The sequence below is a fragment of the Leptonychotes weddellii genome, chromosome 3 (genome assembly GCF_054177405.1).
Source record: "Leptonychotes weddellii isolate Sample4059 chromosome 3, ASM5417740v2, whole genome shotgun sequence".
Classification (NCBI taxonomy): Eukaryota; Metazoa; Chordata; class Mammalia; order Carnivora; family Phocidae; genus Leptonychotes; species Leptonychotes weddellii.
This window is the reverse complement of record NC_138371.1, coordinates 107,324,899-107,337,383: the sequence shown is the minus strand read 5'-3', so window position 1 is coordinate 107,337,383 and position 12,485 is coordinate 107,324,899. Positions and strand designations below refer to the sequence as shown.

The window sequence follows — 12,485 nt, the reverse complement described above, 5'->3', positions numbered from 1 at the left end:
CCCGGACACAGACCAAACCACATTTCCCTCCAGAATCCCCAGGAGGCGGACAGGCCGTCTAGATTACCCTGTGTGTGCCGGCTCGGCCCCGGGGTCACAGAGCCCATGTATCAGCATTCACGAGGACATAAAACCAAACAAGAGATTCGGTGATCGCTCACCATAAGGCAAAGACCAGTCAGCCGGCTACCTTTACCAAGGGCACAGAGTAAATTATACTGCAGGGAAGCACTGAAGTGAAAGAGAATCCCACCGCCTTGCTGGGGAAAGCCAAGGGTAGCAACCAGAACTCCTTGACCTTGAAACTGGAGAAAATCAGCCCAGGGCCTACCCTACCTGCCCGCCCCCGGCAACTGTGATGAACAGAAAGAAGTTCTAAAACAAAACAAGGGTCTCCTTGTGGTTTATTCAGATTAAGTATAACTGGAAAACTCGATGTTTTCATCAAATATATTCACCTTGCTTCTTGATTGCTGTAATACCCAGAACATCCGAACACCCTCTTACCTTGAACCAAGGAAGAAAAAACAATTTAAGGGGAAAAAATTTAGTTTGCCACCCATCCATGACATCTTAGGCATTTTTAAAAATTATATTTGTAAAGGTAAATGACCATCGGTAGGTTTTCTTCCACCAGAGGAAAAAAAAATTGCATGAGTTACATTTTAGGAATAAAGAGGGAGAGGAAGAAAATATTACCAAAACATTGAAAGAAAGAATTCTTCCCTTTAGCTCATTTTTTTAGACACCCGCAAAGTACTGAGATGCGTGACAGATTCTATTCCACACACAGAAAGGTAGGGATATCTCTTGGTCAAGATTTTGGGGAAGATGGTTTGGGGAAAGGTATTCTGAACAATACAAATACTAACAAGTGTCTAGTGTTTGTGAGGTACACAACCAACCTATCAAGAAAAAATGTGTCATCAGGAAGAGACAAAATAAAAGACAAAATAAAAACATTTCTGTTAGCCACCTGAAGCATTTTATTTCCCTGTACTTTCTAGATATCTCATTTGCAGATCTCGTCTTTTTTCTTTATCAGCTTGTTTTCTCTAAGTCATGAGCACAGGCTTAATTATGCATAAATGACACACGTTCATTTTGGAAGACAAGTTTTACTAACACAAAAGTGCAGGAGCATGCTAATGAAATTTTCATGTTTACCAAAATAATGTAAGAGTTTGGGGCTTCGACAAGATCAATAAAATGGTAAGTTGAAGTGTTTTATTGAATGGATAAAGGGCGTAGAGGGACACTTAGAATTTCTAGCTACCGTTTCAAAATTGTAATTGTAAATTTGGCACGAAAGGGCTTTTTTTTTAGATTAATGCATAAAATTTTTGTTCTTTTTCTTAGGAGTACATTCCTGAGAAAAACTGCCTGAACATTTGCCAGTGACTTGGACCCAGGTTTTATGACTTGGCAGAGTGTCCTGAAGGGGCCTTTAGGAGGGCTTTCAGCATTGAGCCGCGTAGCTGTCCTGTGGTTAGGGATGTTGAGGACACCTGGCGAACAGAGGCCCTGGAAGGCAGGATGGGTGGGAGGACCAGCTCCCAGCCTACTCATCTTTGCATGGGTAGGCGATGCTGACATCCCACACGTCTGTCCATCTGTGACTCTGTTAGCTCTATTCCGAAGCCATGACTTAAAAGAACCCCTCATGACAGGGCCGCCTGCATCTCTCTGAGCATCTCTCTGTGGCTACTCCCTGCGTGAGCTGACGCAATGGGCACGGATAATGCAGGTTCACCCTCCCTTCCTCACCACCAACTCACTGAGCTTTTGCAGTTCCAGTCGGTCAACAAATATTTACAGAGCTTTCACTGTGTGCCAGCCTAACAGCTAAAGAGAGATGCACAAGCCCATGGAAATATTCGGTGGGGGTGGGGAATAAGGAGCAGGGAGGTGTGAGAAGAGAGAAGTACTCAGGCTCCGTCAACGAGGGTGTCTCTAAATCCTTACAAGGAAGAACGCAGCTCAAGAAACCTCCGTCCCTCTCCCCCACCCCATCCCTGGGCTTACCCTCCCCCACCCCTCACCAGCACCAGGGGTGCACAGGAATCCAGGCAGGTGTGAAAGAAGCAAACAAAGGTGATAAATGAACAGTTGTGAGGCCAAGCAGGACAAAATCAGAGCAGCCAGTCGCCACTATCTAGTTTGCAAAGGGACCACCCAGAAAATCTGGAGCAATTAGGAGTGAGAAAAAAAACAAATGGTGGTGGTGGTGGCTGGGCGCTTGAGGACGAGGGGAGGAGGGGATTACACAAGTGGGGCAGGACACTGGGACTGGAGGAGACCGAGTCACGGGGTGGGGGGGGCACACACACATTCATGTGCCATCAGTACAACTATGAAGTTGCAACATTTACAAAGCGATCAGAAAACAGATTTTAAAATGCAGAGGGAAGGAAACCACATTTAAATTCTAATTATCTTCTGATACTCACTGGAACATTGAAAAGTGAATTTTGAACAGGATATGTGAGTTTTAAAAATTCCATTCTTTTTATCAACATTAAGGAGGGCTCATACCCCCTCCGGCCAAACTGAAGACCAGCAGCTGACACTCTGCATTCCGGCCACGGGTCAGGCAATACGCCGTGCTGTGCGCATCGGTTCATGAGCCCCAGCCCCGCCCCCCACATGTTAGTCTTCTCACTGTATGAAATAGCTTGTCCCAGGTCACATGGCTAAGCAGTAGCTGAGCCAGAATTCAAACACAGGCTCCAGATTCCTTTCGGGGATTGCACTACGGCACACAATCCCACCAGTGCCTCTCTACAGGCTGCTCCCTCTGCTGGAAACACACACTCATCATTTCCATCTACTCACCTCCTCCAAGCCCTCTTTTCCATCCTCTCTCCCACGTGAAGCCCTTCATCTCTCAAGCCAGATGGCCTCCTGGCTTGCTGCCTCCTCTGAATGCCTCCACGCTACCCACCCCATGTCCAGCCCCGTTTTAACCTCCGGGGCCAGAACCAGACCCTGACCCACATCAGATCAAACACGGTAAAGCACATTCTTATACCATGCGAGGGGCAAGGTTTTCCTGTCCAATGTTGGAGAAGAGTTTTAGAATTTGGCTTTGAAATTCTCATTTTACTTAGAAGTTACCCATGATCTCTCAGCGGTTACTGTGTGTATGTAAGCATTCTTGAGATCTAAGAGGCCTTGGGAGTTGTTTTCAAAGATGCTAAAACTCGGTGTGCTTAATAAGCCTAGCAGTTACTAAGACTGATCTGCATTTTGTAGAGTTTTAAGCCTTTATGAATTTCAATTTGCAGAGGCTTCTCCCTATTTTTAGAGCCTATGAACACTTTTTTTCCTCAGGTCTCAGAATTTTGTAAGTCCTTGAAAATCTAGTAGGTGCTAAGCACTGTGCCTAAAGAATCTAACGGATAGCGCAGGCCTTAGCCAAGAGCTGCCCTGTGTAATGGTTATATATAGCTCTTGCTTCAAGCCTCGCCGCTGTCCCCACACACTCGTGGCTTTCAGCTTATTGAAGACAGTGATTTTTGTCCTGTTGACAGATTATTCTTTAGAGTGACGAGCACAGCTGCCACGTAAAGGATGCTAATGGACTCACTTGTTAAAAAAATGTCATAAACAAACACAAAAACCACAGCTTCAACTACGTACTCTACCACCCCTTTCCTAAAACATCTGCAGTTATTTAAAATTATATTCCTAATGCTTCTCAAAATTTGGATTCTCTTTCCCTAAGAAAAATGCTTTGTCTTCATTGCTTTGGACGATGGTATGAATAAACAGAATAGAAACAAGACACATAGTAGGAATCTCTAAAAGTATTCAACTTGTAGATTTCTGTTTCCCTGGTAGTTAGCTACATATTTCCTTCGAAGCATTTATAGGAGAGTTGTACTCATAATTTTCCAGACATGCCATGTGTCTAAGACAGAAATGCTAAACTGTTCTTGGGTCCAGGTAGACTTTCTTTGGTAGTATATGGGCTTCAACTAAATGCAATCTAATAACATTATAACAAAAATGATTAATCAAAAGCTTTTCACATGCCCAACTTTTAGGGACGGGGAAGAGGCGGCTGAGGTTCTACCACAAATAAGGGGAGGGAACGACAGCATTTGTTTCTGTGAACTAGCCCGTATGTCACATGATCGTTTTCACAACACCAGCAGAAAATCATGACTCATGAAAAGGAAAACAAAAAGGCCCAGGTATACTTGCTGTGAACCATAACAAGATTTACATGAATAACAGGCGTTATTTAGTGCGCAAATCTTCATGGTAGATACTCATCCTTTAGTATAATAATTGGCCCTGGTATCAAAAGGCCTAGCTTTTAAATACTCTTTGGTAAAATAACCAAAACAGAACTTTTCCACATCAGGATAGTGTTGCTACTATTTCCTACATGGAAATAGTATGGGTTGTTTTACCCGGATCCAATAAAAACCCCAGCTTTACCCGGGGACAGGCCAGATTTCATGCGGCCACTGAGAAACTATAATTTAAATCTCCCTATGACAGTATTCTTAGAGAATAACCAAAATGCTTAGAACTGAGCAGTTCATGCTCGCATAGAAAACCGAGAAGAGAAAAAGAAAGCCAGGAAGGAAAGGTAGGGAGAAGGGCCGGGAGGACTGGTGCTCCCCACACACTCGGCCGGAGCTGGCCCACCTCTTTCCATTACTGTCCCGAAGCATCGCCTTCCCCATCACTCTGGACTTCATCTCCAGCTCCTGCACCTCCTCCAGCAATGTTTTTTTGCAGGTATGCTTGGCCCTGTGTCACAAGGAAAAGACAAAAAACACATGACACATGAACCTTACACAGCTATAGAGACCAGTCGTTCCCTTTGGGGCCATATCTCGATGCCCTTTGAGGCCGAGGCTGTGGGCTTTGGACATCACGGAACACTCACTGTCCCTGTGTATGGCCAGGGTTCCACTTTCATAACTTGGGAAGCATCCCAAGTCTTGTAGAACACACTTGAACCATGAACCTCCAAAGTTACCCCACATCCCCCAAAGAATACCGCTTGTTGCTGAAAGCCTGGGGATCTGGCTGAGGACCTGCGCCATTCAGACCAAAGACCGGGGTTCACGGATATTCATGGGTCTATCTCTAAAGCTTCTCACCGCAGGACCTAAGAACCCAGAAGACGCTTTAAATCCTTACCTAGTGGATGTATGCTGGTCCCCAGGCCCTGGCCCCTACTGTGATCCCAGAGCCCCGAGTGAGCAGTTTGTTCTCTTTTTTAGCGTGGAAAGAGCCACTATCAGAGCAGGAATGGGAATTATAATGCTGGAGTTCATGCTCTTCAAGCCAAACCCTGCACCTAAAATTTAGGGTCAACACAAATATCCAGGCACAGCTTCTCCACCCTTCTCTTGCAGAGACTTACCATTAGGGCCCATATTCATGGGCCCACACGGAGTAAAACAACTGAGGGAGTAACAAAAACAAGCTGGCCTCTCCACCACAGCCAAAACCTCAGCCTGGTCCTGTCACTCCCCTTGAACTGTAGGAAGAGCTGCCTGCACCCTTTTTCTGGTTAACGAAAAATACCTTACAACGTTCAAATAAGCGGCTGAGCTAGGATCTTCCTAAAATTGAGGCTACACACAGAGCTACTGGTTGGAAAGGATCCAGTTGAAGAAAGGCAGTTGGCTAGATATGGGTATGAAATGGGAAAAGAAAAACTCAAGAAGGAAAAAAAGCTCCGAACTTAGCAATACAGGGCCGTTTTCCTTATTATGAAAAGCTTTTCATTTCTTTCAGTGTAAACAGACGTGAAGATCCTGCTAAGGACCAGGACTCCAAGACAGAATACGAACAAATGCGGAGCATCTCTGCAAGGAAGTGAGAACAGTGTAGCAGGAACATTCGTGAGCGGTTTCAGGGGAATCACGTACTCCCGCCCACCCTCCACCTTCAAGGGAAGAAAGTCTGTTAAGATAATACCCAGTCATCCCCTAACACTCCAAGTTAATCTATAATGGAGTATTAGTCCTAAGACACTGTATATGTGGCTGCCATTCCTTTCCCCCAAAGTAAACACGAGAACTTAGCCGCACAGGTTTTAACACATAATACCTTAATTACATCAAGCCGAGTCCGGGGACTCAGTAGTGATAACATACCGCAGTTCAAAGCAGAGGCCGTGGAATTTTAATTTAAACAAGAAATGAGAAAACATTTAACGTTTTGCTGGAGACAGTCAGAAAGAATGTTAAAATTTACACTGTTCTGTATTATCGAATATGTTGGGCCCCCAACTTTCATTTTCATCTCATGGGCTCATGGGGCTGGAATGGTAACAAGACAACCGAGGGGCAAGCCCCACTCCAGCAGGATTCACCCCGGATATACAGGCCCCAGGAGAACACGCGTGCCTGCCCTGAGGATGAGTGTGTGCTCTGTTTCAGACCCTCCTCCCTCTACCACTGTCCTCCCCTCCTTCCTCTCTCTTCCTCCCCACACAGAGCAAGCAGAGCTCACTAACCTCTGGAACAGCCCTCGGACTTCTCTTCTGGGCTGGGTGACAGGGGCATCATCAAGAAGCAGACGAGGAACAGGAAGGCCGGCCAGTGGGTCCAGGGCACTGGAAAGCTATACCTTAGCCCAGGGGAGAAAGAATCTGGCCCACTGCATTGAAACTGCTGGTTTGGGCTCATACATAAAATCACCTCAGAAGGAAAGGATCTGAGGATGCTGATGCCCCCAGGCACTGTGCATGTTCTCAGTGGACGAAATTCATCTGTATTCAAGAGTTACTCAGCAATTTCTTAGTTTTTCCACTAGGCTAGCTCCCGTGAGCTAGCCTGGGGACTTGACCACTATTTGAGAACGCCGGGTAGCAACGCTGGGGATGATTCTGTGAGTCTTTCTGCTTGTGGCACTGAGGTAGAAGCAATGTTAGCAATGCAAAACTGCTTTCTCAACAGCCTTTACCTAATAAAGCCTTAATTAGATAAATGATTCCCCCTGCCCATCAAAGTCCACCTGTGAAAAGCCAGTCTTTAAGCGTTAGCCACCGGCATGCAATTTAGGTCTCACCAGGAGCTGGGGTTTGGCTTGCTCTCAGTCACAGCTGTGACAGAGTGAACCCCATGATCCATGAGTGGCTTATCCCCAGTGGTCCGGGGCTGCTCCATCTAACCCCGCATCAAGAAACCAGATGATTGCAGAAGAGGCAACGTGGGGTTGCTTAGCCACTGTCAAGAGTGCGAGAGTCATCTGCGAGCCCCCAGGGATAGCTGTGGGTAACTCCAGGTTATGAGGAACTTTTAAAATAAATAGATTGGCTTAGATTTTCTTTTTTTTTTCTGGAAACTTTTTTCCTCCACTCTTTCTTTTGCATGGAAAAGTAGCAAGTCAGAAGGATACATTAAATTCTAAATGTGAATGAAAATGTAAATACAATGTGCTTCACGCGAGCTTAGTTCAGGTAGAAAGTTTTTTTTTTTTTTTAAAATCAAGACTCATTTGTATACAGAAATTTCTTACTACCTTTTATTTCCATTTAACTGCCTATCTGGGATTATAATAAGGAAATGAAGTCATTCTGGAATTGCTGAACGTATTGTGTGCTGACTGGTAAAGTATAAGAGATACAGTTAGATAAAAGGAGACTGGTTCCTGTGTTCAGTGGCCTTGAGCTTTATATTATTTTTATAAAGCAACTAATGGATTTCTCCTAAATGAGAATAAGTACATAGCAGCTTACCTAAGAATGCTGTCATGGGCAAACATTTTGGAAGTGTGTATGCTAAAGGATATTAAAATAGTTCTGGGCAATTTAAATTTCATGCTCCTAATAAAAATACTCATTAGCCAGGTATCACATATAATCAATCAATTATTTTAGTAAAAGATGTGTTAGTTTGGTCCCTCATGAAAATTATGGTTAACAGGATAACAGAGTAGGTACTTTATGGCATCCAAATCTGACTTAAGATAGTCTAGTAATGGATCTTCAAGCAGAAAGCTAACAGACTTCATGGAAAAAATGACTAAACTCATGCTGAGTTTCTTTTTTCTTGAGTTTTCTTTTTTCTTTTTTTTTTTCCTGACTCTGAACAGTCTAGGTCCTAAAATGACAGAGAGGGACTGGGCAAAGTAAGGGGTGGGGGGAAATGCAGAAAGAGAGCAGTTCACTTTGCTAAGCGCTCCTAGAAACACACATGGAAAGGTGGGCCTGCATTCTGCTGGGATTTAAAGCTCTTTCAAAATAGAGTCAACCACTAAAATTCAAAACAAAACAAGAGATCTGTAAGATTGGCCTAAGGCAAGATGAGAGAACGCAACCGCCCTGCAAACATTGCCCCACGTCCCTGTCACGGCACAGGCTCCTCGGGGACCCGGGATTCCGGTTCACTTCACTCAAAACTCTCCTTGGAAGTCCAAGGAGAGCCATAGCACGTCATGTTTCAACAAAGAGTTGACAGCTGGAACCAAATGAAGGGTGGCTGTGGACAATCAGGGCTCATGTTTTTGTCCAGTGTGCAGGAAGGGAAAACAGAACACATTCTGGGAGGTAGAAGCTCAGAAGGAGAAATCACAGTCCCATGCGGTGGCCTCACTGGAGGTGAGCAACGCATAGTCTGCTTCCACTTCCCGGAGAAACCTCTAATTTACTGGATCCAACAACATCTATTTCAGGCAGGGAGTATAACGTAAGATAAAACCCAAGCCCCGTGATCTCAGGGAAAATTCCCAAATAAGCTTGCCACATGCTTGTCTTTGAGGAGAGAGGTGACTGTAGTTTAGACATTAAATGTGTATTACAAATTGAGCATGTACTTTGGGCAAATACTGCCGGGGGAGGGGCGGGCAGAGCCAATATACACCATTCTCCCTGGCTTCCCCGAATAAAACCAGACAAAAGTACATTTCTGTAAGTGCCTCTGGACTTCAGTAGGAGCCTTTCCGGCTCAGCCCAAAGCTGAGGTGCTGTCTGCTCCTGGGAAGGGCTGTTTTCTGGGCCTGTCCTGGGCAGGAGGCAGCGGGCACGACCATGCCCAGGGTCTGCCTGTGCTGGTCCCTTGACCAGCGCCTCCTTCGTAGTGGATGGGCCCTCCTCCTACCTGGCTGGCAAGCTTCTCGGAAACAAGGGACTTTTACTTTTTCCATATGGTGGAGCTGGAGGCAGTGCCCTTTGATTTATCCTTGCTAAAATGTAAATGGTGCTAATTTTATAGTGCCGGGGGAGACCAAACACAAGTCCTGTTTGAAGGAGTAATTTGCTTCATTGGTGACGGGTAACTTTTACTTGGAATGGATTGGAAAAGGTCCAGAAGACTGATGAGGAGGTAGAGACACTGTAATCGGCAACCACTTTTTGAAATAGTAGAAAGATACTTCTGCTAAGGTCTCACTCGGCAAACACACAGACTCGGCAAACTTTTTTTTTTTTTTTCCCCATGACGTTAATCAAGATAGTTGAATTAAAATAGGCTGAGATTAATTTATAATCACATTCCTATTCTCAATCACTATAAATTGTAAAGTGATCTGATGTAGCCAGTATCATGTTGTATTTACCTAAAACTAACCTGTCATGTAAAATTGAAGAGATTTAGCAAGGTAATAGAGCATGCCACAACTGGACTATGTGCTGTAAGAACAAATAATAGAACTAGCATTTTGTTTCAGCGCATTTATTAGATTAAGAAAACATCTTTCCTGGCTATAATTTCATTTCCAAGGATTCTAATTCAGCTATTTATAGAATACAGGTTTAGCAGATAAAAGGGAAGTAGTGGAAATCAAGGCATTTAATAGAGTTATTTAATTTTTAGTAATAGTTGCAAAACTTAGTGAAGAGAAAAAAAACACCCAAAATATGTGCTATACAATTCTCTCTCTTCCTCTCTCTCTGCATTAGGCATCACTGGTTGTCAAGATAATGCCAAAATGAAGACTTCTTCAAAAGACATCCTTAACTGTCAGGCAAGAACAATTCTCCTTGAATGTGGGAGGAAGGAGAGATAAAAATGAAATCTGATGGCTTCTCCTGGAAGGTATGGATTAAAGTCTCAATTCTCTACCTCAGGGCCCCAAAATAATTATGCTTTGCCCAAAGTAAAACCAATCCAGGAGTCTCAATTTTCAGGGAAGTTGGCAACTATTTGTAGGAGGAATCAACCTACCCCAAACAAAAATCAATATTATCTCTTTTGGAGTCTTCCATCTCTTTCTCATGGATGAAATTAAAATTAACATTATTTTGGAACTTAGTTGCTTAGTTTACCTTGTGCACAAGATATTTCGGAAACAATATATTTTGAAACATGTAAGCAAAACTGCGCATGAATTATTTCCTACTTAACCTACATTATAATTTCATCTTTGTGATTAATCTTCTCATAGATTTGTACACTGACACTCTAAATAAATTACTTTTGAAGGACTCCTCCTGTGAATTATTGGAAAAATGAAGACTACTTCATTCCAAGTTATTTTCTAACTTGAAATGGCTTACATATACACAATTTTTATTTAAGTCTGGGATTTAAAGCCAGGTTATATTTGTGATCACTTAGGCATTGATTTTTTAGATATAAGGAGAAATGAGTTTTGGGTTATGCTTCCTAAACCTGATGGAATGAATCTGTACTTAGAAACCCTCCCTTAAAATCATGTACAAGCACCATACCTACTGACCTTTACATAGCCTGTCTTGGGACTCCTTTTTGTCTATATTCTCCTATCAAGGTGAAGCACAGGTTAAAAGAAAGAAAGAAAACCACAAGAAACCAAAACCCCCAACACCCTTTATAAACATCTGTTGCTGGCAGGTAGCAGAAGACCTGTTCCTTCTGAAGTCTCACAGCATGAAATACCCTATGGCCAGCGTTCATGACAGGTGACTGCAAGGGCAGAAGAGCAAGACTTAGGGTGACTACGTCACTTTTCACTTACGCTCTCCATGCTACATCTTCCATCAAACATGCTGTGGGCACCAGAAATAATCCCAGCCAGAAGTGTGCGGAGCTCAGGACCATTGTTGCCTGCAAGGAACAGAAGTGACACGTGTGTTAATACTTGTTCTTTCAAAAGCAGATGTAATTGAACCAACGTGAAACATTCCATGACACAAAAACAACAGAAAGCATTAAATTCAACCACAGTGAAAACATTCACCTAGGAAGGATGTCCAGGGGAACTGATGTGGTGAGCGCCTCTCTGTTGATCTCCATCAGCTCTTGCCTCCTTTTATTTTAACAAGTATTGTTGTCTCCTTCTGTCTATAAAGTGCTTTTAAGCCCCCTTCTGGTCAGAATGTTGACCCTAAAGCCCTCCTTTAGAGAAAGCTGGAGCCAGACTCCTACCAAATAAACTTTTCTCTACTAGGCTCCTCACATCCTCTTCCCCTATCCATGAGCCCATGTTCCTTCACTGCTCATTCATTCACAGAACCAGTACCTTGGCGCAAGGCCGGGTGACTCTCAACACCCAGAAGAGGAAAAGGGATGGTTATAGACTTTGCCTTCAAGGAACCTATAATTGTAAGTACGCGCGTGCACACACACACACACACACACACACCATTGTGCGGTATAATCTACAGATTTTCCTTGACTTATGATGGGGTCACATCCTAATAAACCCAACATAAGTTGAAAATATCCTAAGTCAAAAATGCATTTAATAACCTAACCTACTGAACATCATACAGTTGGGCAATACCACCTATTATATCTATTATAAAATAGATATTATTATAAAAATGGAAGTTCCTCAGAAAATTAAAAACAGAGGGGGGCGGAGCAAGATGGCGGAGGAGTAGGAGACCTGGATTTCGTCTCCTCTCAGGAATTCAGCTGGATAGGGATCAAACCATTCTGAACACCTACAAACTCAACAGGAGATCGAAGAAAAGAAGAGCAACAACTCTCTCATCAGAAAAGCGACCACTTTCTGGAACGTAGGACATGCGGAGAAGTGAATCCAAGGCAATATTCGGGAGGATAGATGGCGGGGGAGGGGCCTCCGTTGGCTGCTTCTGGCAAGTGATAGAGCCGCGGAGCACAAAATCGGAACTTTTAGAAGTCCGCTCCGCTGAGGGATGTCACTCCGGTGGCTAAGCGGGGGGTGGAACCATCGCGGGACAGTGTGGTCTCAGGACCCTCGGGGTCGCAGAAAGACCAGGGGTGCCTGAGTGTGGCAGAGCTCCCAGGTAATGGAGCAGGGAAGCCGGCTGCAGAGGCGGAGCCCAGGCGCGGGCTCTCAGCTCGGGGTTGACATAAACCGTGATCCGCGGCACAGTCGGGCCCCTGCTCCTCCAGCAGGGACCCAACAAGCGGCAGATCTGGGGAGACTCACCTTCCTCCCCTGGGAGGAGCGGCGTGGGAGCGCACCGCAGGGATCTGCTGGGTTTGGAGACTCCACCCGGGGTCGGGTGCCAGAGATAGAAATGCACGGTCACAGGCCGGGTGAGCACGGAGTGCAGCCGGAGACCGGGGAGCTGGGAGTGACTGACTGCTTTTCTCTGG

At 44.5% G+C, this 12,485-nt stretch overlaps 1 protein-coding gene across 2 annotated transcripts in view; it reads right to left on the bottom strand.

The window, feature by feature from the left end:
• The window catches only part of LOC102734599 (phospholipid-transporting ATPase IB), a 567,820-nt gene that overhangs the window by 43,509 nt on the left and 511,826 nt on the right, over positions 1–12,485 (bottom strand). For both annotated transcript variants that reach the window (XM_081814745.1, XM_081814746.1), the window contains 2 exons: positions 10,912–11,000; positions 4,663–4,767 (listed from right to left, as the gene is read on the bottom strand). In XM_081814745.1, the coding sequence (XP_081670871.1) occupies positions 4,663–4,767; positions 10,912–11,000 (194 nt within the window). The remainder of the gene's footprint in view (positions 1–4,662; positions 4,768–10,911; positions 11,001–12,485) is intronic.